This window comes from Colias eurytheme, chromosome 1, assembly GCF_061535395.1.
Source record: "Colias eurytheme isolate Ceu_HAF_F1 chromosome 1, ilColEury1 Martin Lab GWU primary, whole genome shotgun sequence".
Taxonomy (NCBI): domain Eukaryota; kingdom Metazoa; phylum Arthropoda; class Insecta; order Lepidoptera; family Pieridae; genus Colias; species Colias eurytheme.
The window spans coordinates 13,955,676-13,978,827 of NC_142980.1; the positions used below are offsets into that span (position 1 = coordinate 13,955,676).

At 32.5% G+C, this 23,152-nt stretch overlaps 1 protein-coding gene across 1 annotated transcript in view; it reads right to left on the bottom strand.

The window, feature by feature from the left end:
- The window catches only part of LOC149911353 (alpha-1,3-mannosyl-glycoprotein 4-beta-N-acetylglucosaminyltransferase A-like), a 44,846-nt gene that overhangs the window by 16,084 nt on the left and 5,610 nt on the right, over positions 1-23,152 (bottom strand). The window contains exon 2 of the mRNA XM_090106599.1: positions 367-479. Within this exon, the coding sequence (XP_089962725.1) occupies positions 367-479 (113 nt within the window). The remainder of the gene's footprint in view (positions 1-366; positions 480-23,152) is intronic.

The window sequence follows — 23,152 nt, forward strand, 5'->3', positions numbered from 1 at the left end:
AGTGTTTCCTTTTGTGTATCAAGGCGAGTGAGCTTTATCGAAACTTTTTTGTAATAATGTTATCAAAATATTATACTTGTATTTTCAATTACGAAACCAATTATAGTTATGGAAGATTGTAATTAAAATCGATAACAGTTAAATATTGCCCGACCAAAATTGTAATTAATTTCAAAATTACTATTTAATAATTCATTGTTTGTTTACTGATATTCAAATAGATATCAAATTATTACAAACACGCAAATATCTAGTTCACACTAACGAAATAGCAAAACGGTAGTAGCCCCAAAACCTCAAAGACATCGCAAAGCTCAAACGTCTCGGACCTTCCCGAAAGTTCCATGAACTAAATTCTGTATTCACCTGGAGCGTCATAATATCCTCCTGTCGGGCCCTATACAAAGATTCCAAGAATTTAAGGTGCGCCTGCATTTCCGCTATTTGAGATTCCATCTGATATTCACGAGGAAGCCGGGCTGCAATCAAGTTATTATTTAGTCTACATGTAACATGTACAAAGGGATAGCCTTCGTAGAACCGTAGTAGAAGATATATAAGCGCTGTAAGGAAGTGTAAGTCAAAAGGAAGAAGATAGTGTTGTCACACCATAGGTTGGATATAGATATTTATATATAAAATAATATGTACATGGCATACAGGGTTCAATATAATAGATTGTTACATAGAATTAACATTTTTAATCAACTTTTATAATACTAAATTTTCTATATAAAATAGCTTATATAATATAATATTTTTTTCGTAATAATAATAAGTTCGGTTACAATAAGCCTAAACAATTTTTAAATACACATAGTTTTTTATTAGAACTATGTCATTATTCACTTAATAAATAATTTTGAATTCACAGAAACACTTCAATTTATTTAATGTGATACGTCATGCAAGTTTTTATATGGTTATGCATTTTTAAATAGTGGGTTAAGTACTGGGTCACCTAGATAAAGAATATGAAGGAAGAATCTGTTCGACGGGTCTGTAATAAACCTCATAATAATTAGTTCTGAAAAACATCAGAAAGGCTCTATAAAATCTCTCTGATAAAGTGAACCAGGTTGCAACTAGAGAATCCAATCCCGCATCAAAATCGCGATCCCGCAAGCCTGCGGGATTAAGATCATCAATCCCGCGGATCCCGCGGGATTTGCGGGATTGATTTTAATTATTATTATTTTTGTTTCATGTAATTTAAAGAAAGAAAATACACACAAATATTTTTAATTATTCTTATCAACATGAAGCAAAGTTATCACTTATATTATAAACTAGCTTTCCACCCGCGGCATCGCCCGCGCAGTCAAAGAAAACCCGCATAGTTCCCGTTCCCGTGGGATTTCCGGGATAAAACCTATCCTATGTCCTTTCTCGGGTATCAAAATATCTCTATACCAAATTTCATGCAAATTGGTTCAATAGTTAAGGCGTGATTGAGTAACAGACAGACAGACAGAGAGTTACTTTCGCATTTATAATATTAGTATGGATTAAATATAATGATGTTTAAGACAATACAATATTCACAATATTTCACGTTTCATATTTATATTTTTAATTGAAATAGAACATATTCATTGGTTTTAGAGGCATTTAAAATCAGCTTATTTTTTTTTTTGAAAATACTTTCGAGGAAATGATAAAGTATCTAACGTTTCATCTTTTAGATTTGTTTTTTGATCTTATCTTGTTGCATAAATAGCCAGCGGCGGAAATAGCACGCTCGGCTTCCACACTTGTAGGCGGAATTGACTTTACATAAGTATAAACAGCTTCCAAATACTTCCCCCTATTCCCTCCACATTCAAAAAGTGTCAATATCAAATCAGTTGAATTATCTCGAATGGGTACACGCACAGCAGCTCTAGACTCTGCCACCCATTCAGTACGCGCAAAGTTAAATCCCCGTGCGCCGTAGGGGAATCCCCAGTCATAGAGTACTGGAACTGACATTGATTACGTTCTGTTCCGTCCGATAATAGTTCCGATCATCCCTATTTTTCTTACTTTTTTCAATCCCGCGAACGTGCGGGATCCCGCATGAGTAATCCCGCATTTTTGATCCCGCAAAAAAGGTGCGGGATCCCGCATTAGCGGGATCCCGCGTTTGCGGGATTGGATTCCCTAGTTGCTGCAACTAAACGATCGAATTGAATTTTGATGAAAATAAATAACTCCGAAAAGGCGTTCATTTGAAGAGTGCTTTATTAAATCGTTTAAGCAATCTTCATTTCCAAATGATTCGTAGTAACTCTGTTAGTGAATTTTCTTGTAAAATATGACTGTTTCATTTGTTTATTCGCTTTTGCAATATAAATTATGCTATGTTAGAGGAATTCGTATCAAATAGTATAGGGTCGAATACAAGAACTAACTTTGTAATGCTAATGTTAAGTTGCAATGCGATCATAGTTTAAATATCACAGAGTTTAAGATTCAAATTTATTTTAATATAAACTTTTCTCTAACCCTTAAAGTATAGAAATATATATTATAATAGATATTGTAAATATTGATAGATAATGTTTTAATTATATAATTACACTCAAATATTATATGAGAGATATAATCCTGAAGGAACAGAAACAGTACATTGCAAACGGCACGCTTATTTGATTACGCGTGCAGGAATAGTTGCAATAGATATGGATGCTTTGAGCAGTTACATTTCAAAGCATTCTCTTGTGAAATCATCAAGGTGCTGTTCAAAAACATGCCTTGGGCATGTAGGGTGCAATTGCATTAGCCGAATCGGACTTTGGTCCTGACTCTACTAGCAAATTGATCTCTGCCGATGGACGTGAAAGCAATTAAAAAACGCTTTAAATTGAGCTGTTTTTCGGGCTATCGGTTAATTGAAATAGTGAGCTGTTGCCGTGAAAACAGGGTGAAAAGTGTTGATTAATGAGGTGCGGTATGGTTTTAAAATTCGCAATGCTTGTTGTTTTTGATGTTCTATGTTTTAATAAATCTTAATGAGTTGCTATGTGCGACAAATCAATACTATATACTATAGGTGGTATATTAAGTATTAGTATCATATAGTATTTTGAAAGTGGTTCCTATATTATTGATTGATGACAAAATTTCACGAAGAACGTTTAAAAAGGAAAAGGTATTTCATTTCAGTAATTTACAGAAGTATTATTTAAGATTCGTTAAAACAAGGGACCATCAAAAACGCAAAGCTACCTTTCCAATGTTTTCTGTTCCGTCCACATATAGTTTGGTAGTGTTACTATATTACAAAATAAAGAAAAACACACCGTCTGTATGACAGATGTCATACTAATGAATGACTCTTTGAAAACTGGACATAGAAAACTACTCAAAAACTCCGATTTTTGTACAGTATATTTAGACAAGTTTGAAAACCCCATGGAATGTTTCTTTTTTGCTCCATTGTTAGCGAAATTATCAACATTAGAGTTCTTGAATTAAATTATGATTCTTTATAACTATAATTTTGTCTCAAAGCCGCTTCCAGTTTAGGGTATTCTTTAGAATTGTAATAAATTATTTCAGACTGTTAACATTTAATTAGTAAGGTTATTTTCCTTTTGTTAACAGATTCCCTGCTCATTAGTTAAATACTAATAAGAAGTAAATTAATTAACGTTCTTTAGGATAGAAGTTTCCTTCGTTATAATTGAAGTTACGAGTTTATTAAAGGATTTTGAAAATTAACCGACCTTGTTTAATTATGCTTATTTCGTGGCATGAGTTGAGGGTAATATTGTCAATAAAGAACTGTCTTTGACTAAACCAGACTATTATTTTTAACTACAAAGATTATGTTCACACAGATAATTATTAATTCGAACGGTAAATGCATATAAAAAAAACATACAATGTACAAAGAATCATACCCACAATAACACATTATTAAAATGGATCCTTATGCCCGTTTTTAAACGGTATAGGTACCTAATTTTAATTATTTCATATAAAAACAACTTTATTTATTTTATTTATTATACTTCATTGCACAAATATGAATGAACAAAGCAGAAAAAAAAGAACAAAATCACAAAAAGGCATCATTTGTACATAAGGCGGCCTTATTGCTGAACAGCAATCTCTACCAGGCAACCTGGTAGGAAAGTTTATACTTAACCAGGCAACTTTATACTTGGCGTTCGGCCATAGCCGCCTTTTCAGATAAGCAGTGGATAAGACACTGCAGTGTTGACAGTATCAGCTGCTAAAATTGATACCTTGGCTTTATTAGGCAATAATTTGAATTTTCGCACTTAATAAATTGTTATTTAGGTAGGAAGTAGATTTTTTATTTTATCTTTTGGAATTAGATTGCGACGTGTTTGTTTTAATATTTAGATAAAATAATTTAGTAGATAATTTGTTTAGGTTGGAAGTGTGTACTTGTGGAATCCTAGATTGGACATCATTGTTTTATAATATGAGACTTCAAGTTTTATTTTAAACAGGCCCTAAGTAAAATAACTTTTTCACTTTAATCGGCAATATTATCGATTTATAATCTATTTAATATTTTTAAAATCGTATACTACATAAAACTATACAAAACGTTGTTTTACGTTGAATATAATAAATACGTTGTGTAGTTATATTTAAATATGACTTATTTGTTGTAGTTGAAACATAATCTTCATTACAATCATTAGTTTTATTACCCTTAATGTAAACTTATTATCTTAGCATTATTTGCTTACTTACTTACTTACTTATTGTGCATTATAAAAAATTGGAAACATTTAAGAAAATTATAGCTTGTCAAATGAATAAAATATCAGTGCTGTACAAATATTTTAATGCTTTTCATATATTCAAATTAAAATACATATATTTTTATAATTGTCCGTATTTATGCAAAATGGAACCACTCGACAAATTTCGTTTTTTACTTTTATTGAAGAATACTCATTCAAAAGTGGTCTAAATTCTTATACAAACAAGAACCACATGATTTTTACGTTGGAAACAAGGTATACTAAAAGCAGAAAGGAACCACCAGCAACAACGAATAATACCATATTAAGCAAAACCGAACCACAGCACCACGGGACTGCTTTGTTCAAACAAATAAACGATATTACTATCATGTCATTTTATACAAAACAGATCCACACCTACTTGGTACTATTATACATTACACATATTTCTTTTAATAACAATTATTTTTAATACACAAAATGGAACCAGGTTTCTGTGGTATGGTTATGCGTAAAATAAATACATAATTTAATTGTAATTTTTTATTGCAAAATAAAACCACAAGTATTCGGTTCTATTATGCATAAATAAATATTGTAAAACATTCTGAAACCCATCATCGCTATATGGAACCAAATGCCTTGACTTGTTACAATGCTTCTCATCTTTAAACAACGTATTTCATTACTTAAGTGCAAAACTCCAATTTTTTAAGTAAAACGTCGAACATCAGCTGTCAATATAGGTGACATTCAGCGAAGTAGTTCGAATACGTGACGGTGTTTTTTTCCTCCGCGAAGTAAGTTCTATTGTTTTTGTTAATTAACTTTAAAATTAAATGTGAAAATGTTTAGTAATAAATAAATAAGCAAGCAATGGGTAATAAAAGCATTGGAGACGAACAACGAAGATAATAATGAAGATACAACGGGTAAGTAGTTTTATTTAATGCATTTAAGAACTTATTGAATCTGAGATGCAGGTACGCTTTATCCACTTTTGATTCATTCCCGATTGTGGTGTGATTTTAAGAAGATAGTTCATTAAGTAAGTACAAGAGGAATCCTCTGTGGATTTACGTATTTTAACGACAATGTCGTTGTTCACGAAGGCGCGGCGAGTCGAATTAAGAGATCATTTTGTTACGATTCATCAGCTGTCATTGTGAGATGAAACTACTAAAGTCTAAACCCTGTTTTAAAAATAACTGTCGATGATCTAGGTACCTACTTACCTACTATTTTGGTAAAATACGTTTAGATTCAGATTCAGTACAGTATATTCAGCCACATCATTCAGCGCATATAATTATTTGTTTGATTTTAAAACTCGCGCGGCTACTGTTTTGACCGGAACAAGGCCCTAGCCTGCGAAATTCAAAATTTTAACAAGTTTATTTAATTTTTTGCTAGTGTTGCCACTGTTGCGTATGATTTTTAGGGTTCCGTACCCAAAGGGTAAAACGAGACCCCATTACTAAGACTCCGCTGTCCGTCTGTCTATCCCTCTGTCTCATGAACCGTGACAGTTAGATAGTCGAAATTTCATATGATGTATTTCTGATGCCGCTGTAACAACAAATACTAAAAAACAGAATAAAAAAGACGTGTGCTAGAGGCTATGCAATAGCTTAATAAATATTTAAGAAGCTCCCATACAATAAGCCGTGATTTTTTTGGCGTTTTTATAGATAATGGTACGGAACTCTTCGTTGCGAACCTTATACGTCGCTGCCTCTGGAGAAGCTTTCTTCACCTTCTAGCGATATTCAGTCCATATTACATCTCATTCCACAAGATGCACAGTTTTTATAACGGTCTCATTAGTGATGATGCAATAGAAGACCACATAGATGGACTAGACATGGTGGATTTCGAAATCCAATTTGATGATAACGTCGAATAAACGTCCTATATAAGTATTATTTTATATATTTTATTAATTAAAGCTTTAATTACGATATTATAAATACATAGTTTCATTTATATCATTAAATCCCTGGGATGTGGTTCCTTTTTGTATAAGAGAAATCCTATCAATTGATAAATGTTAAAAGGAACCACATGCACATTTTCTTAATTATCTAGAAAGTTTAAGAATATTCAGAGCAAATTTATATACACATACTTAAATAAGTAATTTATCAATGAATTTAAATAAAATAAATTTTAATTTTACTTCATCTAACAGAGCTGCAAATGTTTTTGTAAATCCTTTGATATCTCAGAAGTGCGTTTTTGCTGGGTGGTTCCTTTTTGCTTAAATACGGACAATTATATTAAGATTATACACATATTAGTAAATATTTAATAGACATATATTTTAATGACATAAATATATTACATGTGAGGGCATTCATGATATTTCTTAAAATGTATGACAACAATGATAGAGTTTTTTACATTATTTTTTTTACATAAATAACACACTTTCATACACATTAACTCATTGGTGGTTGTGTTTTTATTTAAATAATCATTGAAACATGAACGGAAAAGCAATGGCAAAGTTATGAATATGCATATGTTTATAATTTAAAGCAACGAAATGAATATGGCACAAAATAATTATCATGCAATGTGAAAAAGCCATTCAATGCAATGTTGATAAACCAGCGCAAAGAAAACCTTAACTACAAAATGAAAATTGATAAGCCTTATTTTTTAACTTCAAGCTTTTTATTATCTTTTTAGAATATTTAATTTTACAGTATTGACAGCCCTACGCATAGGACAACAGCGGTAAGCAAATTCACGCAATTGAATCAATACGATGCAATATCGTTTTGCTATATATTTGATTGCAAACCGCCACAAAATCCGTGTAACCATGCGATAAAATAAGCACACAATTAAGGCTTTGTCAGATAGAACGCGAATTAAGGCTTTGACAAATATGTATAATGCGTTCTTGGCGCATGTCAATACGCTAGACGCCGCGATGTATTGTAAATTGTAATACACGCTATTGGCTTTGTCAGATTGGATGCGTACTTAGCACGAAGTTTGGTTTATCAGTGACGCTTTACTAGTTTAGGGCCTCATAGTTGTCGAATTACCGTCAGCGCAAGCCATCAGCGCGGTTTTGAGAACAATCAAACGATCCAAAGAGACGCAAAGTTCGTGCCGGCGAAGGCGTCACTAAAAAATCACCCTTAGAGCGTGTCGCTTTCTTTGACGATATAATCGTAGTACAAAACACGGCGTCATAGCGCAGCATCAGGTTAGCGCTCTGAAGCACGCTAAGAATGCGTTCTATGTGACAGAGATTAACTCACAATGGACGCCACACAATTCAACATGCTTTTTGAATTCATGTAACGCATATAAGTAAAGCTTACACATCGTGCATGTGTGCAGCTTTAGAGTTTAAAATTGCTCAATGCTTACCAAATCTCCTAGGTAAGGCTTGCCTGCGCACGCGAGGGCTCGCTATAAAAAAAGATGATGATGAATAAATGATTGTGATGTGACAGGTGATGAGAGCATATTTTACAATGTACACTAAGGTTAATGATGAATCTTTACTCGACGATTAAATACGAAAAAAACGGTAATGAAAAACATATTCTTTAAATTGTGAACTGTTTTGTTTGGATATAAAACATACAGCGTTATAGGCAATATATACGTAATAATAGGCAATTATATATTAGAAACGTTGTATTTCATTTTAAAATAACCATACCGAATTACACACAAAGAAAAATAATGGCCTTCGGCTTTAAATTTACATTTTAATCGCAGAACAGAAACATTTTTCAAATTATGTTAAAACATTCAGTTACCTAATGAAAACTTATTTCCATTTTGTACAAAAGTGTGGTCACAATCGACGCACTACTAAACGTCACACACGTACATACATAGTGACGTAAACACAAGTTAGGGTGTCTTTAATTTGATCCTATAAACAAACTTTCCCATGAATTATATCTACTATATGAAAATACAGTAGTCGTAATACTTATTCAATAATGATAGTGCAAGGATGATGTAATGAACTTTATAACACATGAAGGAAATGATGGATGATTAATGAAAAATCTACTATTACATAGTATTTCTCTCATATAACGCTCATAGCGGCCATGTTTGGGCTAACTAACTGCACTCACGAAAAAAAAAATACTATTATTCGTAAAATAGAAACAATATTATTGTAGAAAACTGAAAAAGTTGCATTTTTATTTACATCGTTTTCCCCGATAGGACCTTCATATAGAAACTTTTTTGTCCGGTAGGGAAGACACTTCCTCTCAGTTGATGCCCACTTATAACCAATATACTAAGTCTGTTTTCATACGAGATTACGAAATAGTCATCTCACAGATACAGATGGCACAATCTCTCTTCTCGATTGAATATTGTATTGGTTTAGATAGAAATTATGTATGATGAGGAAAGCGGAATTTAGCGGAAGCGATTATTTAAGCGAAGTTGCAAAGTTAGCTTTTCATAATAATTAAAATGTACTTTGTTTTTGAATTCCCATATATTGCTAAGTTCAAAATATAATGACTGGTAACGAAATATAAAAAATCATGATATCGAATATGGTATAACGTATGTTGCTAATTTTTACCTTACGTTAATGGTGATGTATGAAATAAATTATTTGTAATATGTTTAAAATCTATCAATCAAATTTATAATCTCTATATAATAAATTAAATATTTATTGTAGTTAAAACGTCTCTTATTCACATCCTTAAGAAGAACTAATGCACTTAACTCACGCAAACTCATAGTGAAATAGTTTGAAATCAATGTCATATAAGCAATATTATGCGGTTCAATTCGACATGCATTCATACACATAGACAAAGATAAAGTTGTCAAGACTTAACTACTAAAGTTTTCCGCCCCGCTACCGCGTGCGGTGTGACCTTCCCCTAACCTCAAACACTTAACTACACTCGAATACGTGACGTTGATTAAATTGTTATTCCGGACAAAACAGACTGACATCTCATGTGACAATTTTGTTCCAGAAATTCAGGGTTTCAATTTTCCGGTAATCATTAATGTATTGTAGTTTTAAATTAAATTATTACAGTGGACAGCGGGGTAAGGGTGTGATTGACGTTCAAATTACAAGAGTTGATTAATTTTTCATGTTATAGGCAGCTCTTTAGTTGATTTTCATCTGGTGTTAAATTTTAATGAAAATTGTGTAACTATTGTGCAAATGACCGTTCGCTTGGTAATAACCATAGGCGTAGTCATTTGGAAATTAGACGAACAGGAAGATATACTTGTGTAGATCCACAATCCATACTTTCATATTATAAATGCGAAAGTAACTCTGTCTGTCTGTCTGTTACTCAATCACGCCTAAACTACTGAACCAATTTTCATGAAATTTGGTATGGAGATATTTTGATACCCGAGAAAGGACATAGGCTACTTTTTATCCCGGGAAAATGACGCAATCCCGGAAATCCCACGGGAACGGGAACTATGCGGGTTTTTCTTTGACTGCGCGGGCGAAGCCGCGGGCGGAAACCTAGTGAATTATAAATAAATCTTCAAGTGGTTGGATGATAGGATTATAGTTTAACATAGATGTTCAGAACGTTAAAACCCTTTTAAAATATACATTATTTGACTTCCATCTGTTCCATTGTGTTACAATGTTAATCACAAAGGAAACCAAAGTGAGCGTAGCGAAATTGGTGTCCGTACATTAACAATCTTTTGATCGGTGACCGTAAAAAGAAAATCGTGTAAAATAATGAAAAGGTACACTTTTAGAAATGGCACCACAATTTTAACAAATTACGACGAGACAAAGAAAAAAAATGTCTCGGTCTGGCTGGACACAGAAGGCTGATCACCTACTTGTCCCTAAAGAAAATCGATCGGTGAAACAGATGTACCTATAATGCATCTGCGCCTTACCCCACTAGGGGACATGGGACTTCACTTACTTGTATGCAAATCTAGAGGGTAGGTATATGACTCTGGGTTGTCTCCGAGTGCTTAACACCAACTAAACTCCACTGCATTTATTTATTTATACTTCACTGTTCTGTGAACTAAACAAAGTACAAGTGATTTGCTCGATAATGGCATTGTTTGCAAGCAACGGAAGGCCTAAGGTATAGTGTATCTCGTTTTCCGCCCCATCTTCACCCGCGTGGATAAAGGAAAGAGCGGCTTTTCTGTCAAACTTCCTAAATAGCCTGCTAACTATCGCCAGACTTGAAAATACATACAATGTTAGTGGGTATAGCTTTTAAATACTGTTTCAGGGCTTTCAGCGGGTCGCGGGTTTATTATGCGAGAATTTTACCGCGAACAAATTGCTCCTAGTGAACCCAACGCAGCGTACAATTAAAGTAAGTATAATTATTATCGTTCACACTGCTCCGATAATATTGGTGTTGTTACAATAATTAATTTACGACGCGATTAATTCAATCAATTGGCACTTTGATCGATTCTTTTCAAGTTGGTATTTTATAATGTGAATTTAATTTTAGTTTGTTGTAAAAGGTCAAGACATCCGCAGCAGTAGAGCCTTGGAAGATGATGATATTATAAAAATGACAAAATTATTTACTCCTTGAGTTTTATGGCAATTTTTTTTATCTAATTTATTAGTTCACTCATGTGTTTTACACAATTTTTTGGAACTAGTATTTTATTAGCATCGAAACAAACACTTCAACTTCATAATATTAATCACATTACAAAAACAACCATAACTATAAGCCGTAACTCGATATTATAAACTATGTATGATTTCACCGCCGAGAACATACTAGTAATTGTACGTAATTGCTCTAAAACCGATTAATGTCGAGTTAGTACTTGCCTCTATTTGCGAACTTATCAAATATAGATGGCAAGCTTGTTAGTTCAAACCGCTTTGATTTCAGTTGTGTTGTCTATATTTGATGTCATGAAAACTAGCTTAGATTAGGAGAAGAACCACTCCAAATGTACCTATGTAGAGACAATGAGAATTTTAAAGAATAGATAAAATTCGATAATGTGATGGGATTCGAACCTGCAACAGCTATCACCATGACTTTATTTTTTTGATATAATTTTTTTTTATTTCCAATGTATAAAGCATTTCATCGCTATAAAATTATATTTTGAATGGACACTATTAAAATATTATATGGACTTATCAGAAAGGAACACCGGAAGATAAACTCAACTATTTTTACAAAACGATGCGTAGTTTTCAGCATATTTGCCGTTAGCGGTTTATAGCTCAAAATCTATGGAGAATTTATTTGTACAGGAAGAGGGAATTAATCGATGCATCTGCCGAGTAAAGGCATAAGCCTTATTGGAGTCTGGATTAACACTTCGTGTCTAATGGTTTTTATTGAATCTATAGGTTTTGTGTGTTTGGGAGATTGTATTGTTTTTGTAATGCATTTTGATAAGAGTAACGAGTATAGAATTGATTAACAGTAATGTATGTTTGATTTCATTTAGCTTTGATAAAATTGATTGTATTTTTTATTTAAAAATAAATTTCCTTTTTATAAAAGCGGAAGTATAATAAAATTCTAGTACGCCAGTAAGTATGTAGTAGTAGTAGTGAGAAGGTAGACACTAATATTATAGAGAAAAATGATTTGTACCTCCTATTTTGTAGGCTGACTACACCTACCTACCTAACTAACAAATCTTTCGTAGGTTACCTACAGCAATAAATACAAAGAGGAAATTTACCTAATTTTTAGATGAATAATATTTTGGTTATGCTGAGTTGATGAATTAAAATTATTTTATCTAATCATTATCAAAAATATAAGTTATAGATGAGAAAATGCTTAGAACCGATATAGTTATGTAAGTAAGTTGTAATTGTTATGTTTCTACGAGCTACGTACCTATACAGCAATAGAAAAAGATAAACTTCCGTTGAACTTCCGTAAAGTTTTTCATGAATCTCATTTAAATATGTCAACTACACTCTCTGGTATAATACTGAAAGAAAAGTAATTTTAATAAACATTGTATAATATAGATATTGATGTTATCTCTATATTATATGTTGGCGACAGTCTGCCCGCATCAAGGTGTGCGCAATTTGTGCTCTAACATATCCTTATACAGTAATCCAAAATTAATAATGCGCATACAGATCTTCGCTAATTATCGTTTTTCCAAAAACACCCGAATCACCCCGAATCATTGAATCGTAAGTGCCCTAAACAATGCCCTTGCATCTTGCACCTTGTTCGAAAGAAATAGGAGTCAATTCAGAGTCATACACAATCGAAAACAGTTCGAGCGGTAGGTGACGGTAGCCTGTCAGTCAAAAAATTCGATAATCCGTCAGTCGTCTTTATATATCTATTGGTGGTGACCGCACGTATTCTCTCTGTGCGGAATTATATAGAGCTGCTGTTACGTACCCTTCTTGGCTTTGTTTTCAAATGTGAATTTAAATTTTATTATCTTATTCAAATTATAATTATTTATTTTGTGAAATAGGTACTATACTAACATTTTTCATGTGTTTTTTAATAATTAAAAATACCTAAGTTACAAATATATATATTAAGACATTAAGTACTAGAAAAAACATTTTAAAATTATGATATTTTAGACATAACAAATTTAATAGAAAGATATGCACGCATAAATAAGCAAATAGGCATAGAAATAAATATTTTTTTATAGTACCTATATTAGTAGATACATAATGAATTATACAACAAATAAATAAAAATATGCCTAACTCTGCGCATATATTTTCTTTCAGACAAATTATAATGAAAGTTCTGATGAATCTATGATATCAGAAATGCCCAATCAAAATGACCATCAATCAAAATGATCATCAAAATGATCATGAAAAATATCAAAATGACCTACTCCCTGATTCTGATTAATCTTTTTGTGATGATCAGTGTTTGTGCAGTAAAGTAACTATAATGATAGTTAAATATATATATGTGTGTATATGCATATGCACATACACTGTCTTGTGCACACGGATGGTGGGGCGCGCTCCCGACGCGAGAGGAGTTTAAAGTAAACCTATGTTTTAAAACCATTTTTTTTTTCTTCTAATATAAACCTTATGTTATTTTAACCTTCTTTATTATAAAATTTTCCAAGTAAATCAATCCAACACTTATGGAATTATCCAAACAAATTTCGTTACTTATAAATCAATATTTCTCTCTTTTAGCACAAATCATATAATTCTACTTAATTATGAATAAAGAAAATGCATTTAACCACTCTATATACATATCGTCTTCGGACACTCACGGAATATGACAATTGCCGAACAGTGGCGAAGATTTCTATGCGCATTATCACTTTGGGAGTACTGTATGTTAGAGCACAAATCCAAGACTACGTAGTTTGACATCAATCAAGGAATTGAAAGCCCTCTATTATATAAGCAACAAAGCGCTGCAGCGCTGTTTGACCTCAATAGCAATTCAAGCAGTTCCCGACGTCAGCGGATGACACATGCTGTCAAGCGCATAAAGGAACGTTAGAGCGTTCACGCTCTGAAGTGACCCGGGTGATTTTTTTGCCAGTGTGACGTCACAAAGCTTTGTGCGACTGTTTTTACTTGAAGCTAGTCCACGTTAACGAAACTCAATTAAATCGGGTTAAAACATGAAATATCGAAACCGCGTCATCGACTAATTCATTTTGTGGGCGACGTAATATTCGCGTGAAAATTCGGTTCCTATTTAAACATGTTTTGCTTGTTAGTGAACACCTTTACCGTGTTTTCGGGGTAACGTTGGGCATAATTATCGTCCATACTCCACACTAATTGGGACTTTGAGATTCATCGGAAAATTGTTTTTGCTTCAAGTCAATAACAAAACATCATTAAGAAAATAATTTACGAAAATAGAAGACCAAATTGGAGCATAAACTACGCAAAAAAAATAAAGGCCCTCTTTTGTATTTCAATTATATATCCTTGCTTTTAAAGTTTTCCATAGGTACTACAATAAAAATGAGTTATTTTAACGAATCAAACTCGAAGTCCCTGTACATTATCAACTAATGATGTAGATTCTAATACAACATAGACGAATTCCATTTCCGGAGAATACGAAAATACTTTAAGCACATTTCCAATACTTCTGATAGATAAATTGGAACGTCTCAAATTGAAATAGTCTCAAGAACCTCGGTTTCATACAGTAACTAAATGAAACTAGCAAGTACGTAGACGGAACCCATTATGAAGGTAAACCTATACCTTGAGATGACGTGATCTTTTGTTTAGTTGTCTCGTCGTTCGCGAAGTAGAAAATAATAGCCAATCTTTCCAATGTAATGCAAAATATCGAACAACTTCGACGTACAATATTCTGTTAAAGGTACTCACGAAACGATATAAGTTTCCAACGCTATTTGCGCCTGTTCACAATCCGAGCGATATTCATGAAAAACATCAACAAAACAGTACACATTAAACTTCCAAAGGAATTCTATCCTTTCCATGTGTAGTCTAAACAATTAAATAACGAACAGCATCAATTAACAGCGAACAAAACAAACGCTATTCCTGGAACCGATAGTTAGCAAAGGATTTAATTACTCGGCTTAAATGTTAAGTTATCGGATACAGCCATGTCATGTGTAATAAGTACAATGTGAAACTGAAAAGCGAGCATTTCCACTTCAACGCGCGTTTTATTCACGCAAGGGTTTTTTCAAAGCTATTCTCACCATTCGTTTTTGTTTATGCAATCAATACACAAAGACAATTTTAATTATCTCGGCTATCAGGAACATGCAATGATTTTATAAATTACAATTATATTTCGTTTTAATATAAATCATGTTGTCGATGTTTCCAGGTATCCACCAAACACCCCCAAGCTATATTTAAAATAACATTTGCAATTACTATTTAAAATGTACATATTTATTTACGTTTAAAATTAATTATAATTTAATTAAAAGTACATTTTCCGTACAATATAATAACGTGTCAAGCAAGCGCGTTTGAAAAACGCATTTCTAATAATGTGTAATTAGTAATAGCAGACTTTATGTATGAGTAGTGAATTATAAGCAGAAAGTACTCTCTCAAGTCTTCCTCAACATATGTTACTTACTATACTGTCTTACACAACGTATGTATACTACCAAAACCAAAACACATCAATCATACCCAAGATATAAATAACATGCCACCCACTAATGCAAAGCAATTGTCAAGTCGTTCAGCTAACCGATAAAATATAACGCTACAAGTCGCAGAAGCAATCACCCAATCAAGGTATAACCTGTTACTAGAACAGGGCTATTAGGATAATCTATACATATAATAAATCTGTAGAAGGGTCAATTCTGTACATTGAAAATATTGAAAAAATAAATAGGGGTGTTACTGGATCGATACCAAACCCAAAAATATGTGATTAAAAAAATTTTTGTCTGTCTGTCTGTCTGTCTGTCTGTATGTGAAGACATCACGTGAAAACTAACGGTTCGATTTCGATGAAACTTGGTATAATTATACCTTATTATCCTGGGCGTAAAATAGGATACTTTTTAACCTGGAAAAATACGTAGAAAAATCTTAATTTTTCAGTTTTATCCATAGACGTTGTTCTGTAGAACCGCGAACACACGTTGGGTATTATTATAGGCCTAGCCGTATTTGGGTCCAATAGATATTTATAAGATGTTATTGTCAGAGTTACTCAAAATGGAGAAATAAACCATCCACGCGAAGACCGACATCCGCGCGGACGGAGTCGCGGGCGGAAGCTAGTAGGAAATAAAGGATCAATTTTCGTGGGTGGATACTATGGTGAAAGTATCTTTGTAAAGTACTACTAGAATTATATGGCACTATGAAATCTATGCCTGTGTCATGATGAGGTAAAATTCCATGTTCCTAAATTGTTCTTATGAGTAATAAAGTCTTTAAACCTAAACCTAAAGTTTTTAATTGTTTTTTTTTTAGCATAGGGAAGTGATTGACCACGATCTCGCCTGATCTTAAGAGAAGATGTAGCCTAAGAAAGAGCGAGCTTTCCCAGAAGGTATCTTTGCTGGATTGTAGGGGTTGTTTTCGGAAGTACTGATCTGATAATGAAAATTCTTTCACTTAGAGAAAGATACTTCTACTAAGCTTTTCAGAAGTGAGATAGGCTATTTTTTTATAACAAGATCAACTCGTACGATGCCGGAATAAGCGGCTAGTATACGATATTGCAGAGGCTGGATTTATGCGTTACTTATCAATCCCATTTAAACTCCTAACTACAATCTTTTTATCTATGCAAACTTTCACAAGTATTTTAATGAGTCAATTTCCACCACAGATTCCGAGAAAAATCAAGAGGCAAGAATGTCAATAATTACTCTTTTAAAATTCAATTACAATTTAGCATAATTTAAATTCATTGGCTGCCTAACTATCCCGTTCATGAAAAACTCGTTATGAAGTAAATTCTTAGTATCTTTTATCATAAATGAAAATCAATTTCTTAAAATAGAATTTAAATCACTTGAACGTATCTCAAATCTTTGTATGAATGTGAAAACGTCTAAAAATACATGATTTTTAAAGTTCAATATCCAGTCTAAAATGTGGAAAGCTTAGACAGTTCTCAAGCTTGAAATTTTAATCCAATATTGTACAATACAAGCTTCCGACGTTACAGGATTTATCGAATACATTTATAGCTTCCTGGAGCGAATCGTAAATGTTTGTGAGTGTTTTGTGAAAGGTAACTGCAACTCAAAGAGGATCCCCGAGTCTGCCCACAAGAAAGGTATATTGTTAGGAAGTTTTTGAAAATGACTGACTCATTTCCTTTGCGAATTGGATGAATAATATTTTCGTATGCAACGTAGAATCAGGACGGATTTAAAGATAACTTGTGAAAGTATATATGTATAAAATTTTTATTTAAAAAAAAGTAATAGAGATACTTGATACGAGTTATAATCGTGCATACCTACTCTTAAAACTGACACAGCAAACAAAAGTTTTAAACAAGGACTTAGTAAACTCTCTCAACAATTACACGATTAAAAAGCGTTTCCTTTATTAGCAGAGAAGCGAAACTTAGTGCAAAGCAATTTAATTCAACGCCATGTCAAAGAAAAATAACGTCGGAAAGCGTTCGCAAAGTTAATAAAAGTATGTGAAAATTTCGAATGAAATAGTTTATTATGTTTACATTTTCCGCCTTTTACACGTACAAGTTTATCAAAGCGTCATATTGGAGCTAAGCGATTTCAATTTAATCAGGATTTTAAACTTTTTAAATTTAACTTACGGTGTGTTTCGTAAACGGTGTTAGTGACTTGAAAAGTTTTGGTTTGAGTGTTCTGAATTGACACAGTTTAACACGATTTGTACTGAAATTTGCGTTTTATTCACATAGCTTTTAGAGTCGATAATAATTCTTTAAAAGTTAAAATAAGCTTTTTTTATTTATCAATAATATTGTATCGAAAAACATACGTAAAGTCGACTTTCTGTTCTAAATCAGAACAAAGTAAACTGGGATATAAACATAACTTTCAAGACGATCAATTATTCCAATACTACAGAATAACAGATATTTATCATTGCAATACGTGCATCCCTACATTCTGAAAATATATTATATTTCATCAATCCAATTCACATGACGTATACAGCAATACAAATTTACTATATAGTTCTAATATCCGCTATTCCGAATACCTGAATACCTGCAAGCTTGAATCTCGATTTCCTCTAAAGTCGGATCACGTCTAACGATTAAAAGTTATTGAATCAAATCCAAGATCTTATACTAACATTTCGGAAATACGGATTTAACTTCCCATTCATGATGAGTTAATGGGTTTATTTTATTATATATTCAAAGGAAACTGTTAAAATGCACGTAATTTTCTTAACTTATTTGTCGGATGATGTATTTATATGTAATTACTAGCTTTCCGCCCGCGGCTTCGCCCGCGTTTTCAAAGAAAAACCCGTTCCCGTAGGATTTCCGGGATAAAACCTATCCTATGTCCTTTCTCGGGTATCAAAATATCTCTATACCAAATTTCATGCAAATTGGTTCTGTAGTTAAGGCGTGATTGAGTAACAGACAGACAGACAGAGTTACTTTCGCATTTATAATATTAGTATTGATGTAATATGTATGTTAAAAAAAAACAATAAAAATAAGTTTCATCTTGAAGCGGAAAACTATTCTACCGATAAAATAACTATAATTTCTTAAATCGCTTAAAAAAATTGTATACCTGTAGATGCTAAGTATAATTAAAATTTATTAGGTACAAATAACTTTAAGCTTTATTTAAACCACATACTAAAGTACTTCCCAAATAGGTTCAAGAACTATTCCGATACTTTAAGTACTACTAATGTACCGAATGAAACCAGTTACAACAATGAATTGTGAATAAACAGGAGAGGAAAGCTTTTACTATGTTATATTACTTAGTTTCAAGTCCGACAAGCTCTGAATAAAGCTCTTTGCAAGTTGTCTGCGGGCGAGACGGCACGTTATAACATCATAAATGATACATTTTGAATGTACTAATATTTACTGTTACAGTTTTAGAATTTTGCACATGTATTAGAAATTATTAAAATGGCTATATTATTATTTCTTTAATGTTTAGATGTATTAGAAATAATAAATATAGTTATAAATAACACGATCCTTGATAAGTGTACAAAGTTTGAATTAAATCTGTCCGTTTAGTAGGTTAAAAAACAATAAAATTAACAGTAAATCTATGTGGTATAAGATCATAAGAACTTGCTTGTGTAGACAGTGGGTTACAATACAATAGAATCTAAAGGAGTCGATTACAAAAATACATGTCGGTTACATAAAAACATATAGGTCGAAAAGAGTTTAACAATACCTACATTATGGATTAGTACACTGTAATAACTGATTACGGAAACTTCAAATCAACGAAAATTGAGATGAATATTGTAGTACACTTAACGTTGTTTGTGGTTATTATGGTTTTGAAATCCATCGCAAAATTATTCGTGTTTCGATTTAACGATATTTCGAGTTAATTATGATCTACCCGAATTTGATACTAATGAAATTTGCAGTAGCAATAGACATTGCAACTTCATTACGAAGCTATTTGTTTCTGTTATGAGATATTAATTTTGCAACCGGTCTGTAATAATGATCGAATTATCTTTGCATATAAACGTTTTGAGCTTAGCGTTTCTATATGTACAAATGAAATCATATTAAATTACACGCGAAAATTAATAAAATAAGTAAATAAACAAAACAATGTGTATATTGTAGGCTGTAAGACTATGCCTCCTTTTTAACACGCTTCTAATAGATTTTTCTGTTTTTTTTTTTTTTTTTTTTAAGGCACCCGTCATCACAGGGTGTTCGCGCCACCTCTGGATTATAGTCCAGAGACATTTTTTTCTTTAATTATTTTTGTACAATACTTTAAAAATAATTTTATGTTTGTATGAAAACGACTGCTTTTTGACTCAATTTTGACCCACTTGAAATGGACAGATTTAATTCAAACTTTGTACAATTATCATGGGTCAGTGACAGTAAAATAATGTATTTTACCCAAAAAATATTATTCAGTAGAAAAACCCATGAAAAAATATGTAAATGAACGGTAATGTAATGAAAAATAGAATTTCAAACGGACACGCAAATGGTTTGATTTATATTAAGGACTTTATTTTAAATAATATGTGTCTTCGTCCACAATTACTCAAAAAGTACTAGCTGAATTGATACATACACACTCGTATTATTATACTTATTACAAATATTAAAACATAGGCTTTGTATATCCCACTTAAATGAAGCTAGGTTCATAATGTTCCGTGACTTACAGCGATTCAATTATACCAATTTTTACGTTCAAAGAGAGCGCAATAGCACAGAATACATAATAGTAGCTAAACGCTACAGAACGGACACTCTCCGCCTCCCGCCAAAATTAAACACTTACCTCACCCCGCACGATCAGGCTAAAAATGGTCCGCATTTTTCTGCAAGGACGATACGCAACGAAGATTGACAACATTAATCAAATTGACTTAAAGTAATTTTATTATTTTGGGTTTGTGATTATCGTTTTTCGTAGAAAATGGTTAAATATTGTGCTGTTTACGGATGTATTTCATCAGAAAAACGCGAATTTTTTTTACGCTAGTCACAAATGTGCCAACCATAAAGCGTTAACACACACATTTGCAGTCTCTACAGTGTGACTGTCAAAACGATAATTTTGTATGGAGTGTCCGGGGTGTGGCAATAGCTCTATTACAAAGCATTCTTTCCTATCTGTTTTCTGCACAAAATTCAATATCATTTGTCCATTTATGTCCTGAAAATAATACGGAAACATTTTGCAGTTGCAAAATATTTGATTATTAACGAATTTTTTAATATGAGTGCCTGATTTTCATGTTTATTAAAATGTATGACATAATGTCCCTTTATCAGTACTGCCCCCCTAGTCAAGTGGCTTTCTGTTAGCGTAGCGTTCAATAGAATAGACTACGAATGTATGAGATTGACGTAAGCTGTAGATAACGTTTATCTACAGCTTACGTCAATCTCATACATTCGTAGTCTATTCTATTGAACGCTACGCTAACAGAAAGCCACTTGACTAGGGGGGCTGTGCAGTCACTATTATAGCAAACTCATATGAATTAAATAAATATGTGTCAGTTTTTAAATCAGCATTAGCATGAATATAACCGCGATTTCTTCCCTTCAATTTGAACAAGCAGCCCATCAGTATTACGAAAGACTCATATTTTCAACGAACTGAAATGTTTACTAGTATGAGGAAAACAGCGAATATTATAGTATTTCCTAGTGTTTGATTTTACGCGAGTATTATACATTTAGAAATTAAAGAATTTTTAACGGATTCATTATATTGACCGTCAAGACGTATAACATCTTAGTCTGCCGGCGCCCGTGACTATGCTCGCTGCAAAGTGTACAAAACGTCGGGAAAATAATGTAATGAATAAATTGCGTTTAAAATCCGTTAAAAATATTTTATTAAAGTGAAACTTTTATTACATCGTCTCAAACTTTTTGGTCTGTGTAGCGCATGTCGCGTGTATCGCGGCTGCCGAGTAGGTATACCTACTCGGCAGCCGACCGTCACGCGACATGCGCTACACAAAGCAGTGTTCGGAACCGTTCGAACAGTTTCATTTTTACCGTGGTTTCATAAAACCACACAACATTTTTTTCTAAGCGCCTATTATAGTTATCTCACTATGCTTTATAAACAAACAAACAATAATTTTATTTTCCAAAATATTATGTTATATGTATATACGTAGTCATTGAGAATCCTTGCTCCTAGGATTCCCTGTGTCGTGGGAACAAGTTTCTTCCAATGGTAAGTTAAAAGTTTATAATGATCCTATAACGAGATGGGATATTCAATATTAAAAGTTCCCTTTATTGCTTGAACGCTCTTAACTCTTTGTAGGACGTAGGTATACGTATTCAATATTCGACTTTCATATTCTAGAGGTTCTCTTCACGTTTCACGATGATATTATGTGTCCTTGTATTTTTATTACAACCGAGGGATAAAGTTGGAGAGCTTAAATTTCGATAATAGGATGATCCTGTTACTTACTGCAAATTATTTGAAAATTAACAACTATTCGCACCTATGTATGTACTGTTCTCATCACCTCTCTCACTTATATAATTAATTATAACGACATCAATACTAATATTTTAAACCTGAAGAATTTGTTTGTTTGGTTCAATGCTCTAATGTCAGTAACTACGGGTCCGGTTTGAAAAATTATCACTTTTGGATATATATTTATCGAGGAAGACTATAGATTAAATATTATTACACAACAAGAGTGGTCCAAAAAACAAATTAGCGCAGTCATTAGGTAAATATCAACCACCAAAATTCAAAGATTTTTGTTTATGAATTAACGCATTTAAATTCGGTATTTAGGTACCGAAGGTATAGAGATTATAATGTACTTAGAAATTTCATAGCAGACTTAAAAGCCTTACAAGCCTTCAATTGCCATCTAGATGAATGTGTTGCAGACAGTGATTGAACTAAAATATATAAAACGTATAAAATAAAGCGGTAGGTTTAAAATAACCTATTAATCAGTCTCTATAATTAATTAGTCTGCGTCCATGACACGATACCTTATTATGGCGGGAATAATAAATTTCATATTTTAGAATTTTATTTTTTAATTAATACCATTCGATGAGATTTATTACCTAATGAAGCTTTTGAAATGAATTGATGACTTTACTAATAGATATGTTTTTCAAAAAGTTTAATGTTCTATTACTTCTATTCTTATCACCGCAGTGACTGAATAATTGGTTAATAGGTGATGCTATAAAATAATTAAACAGTTGTTTGGGAAATTTTCCAAAGAAACCGATCTCTTTAAAATACTCACGGTAAACAAAATG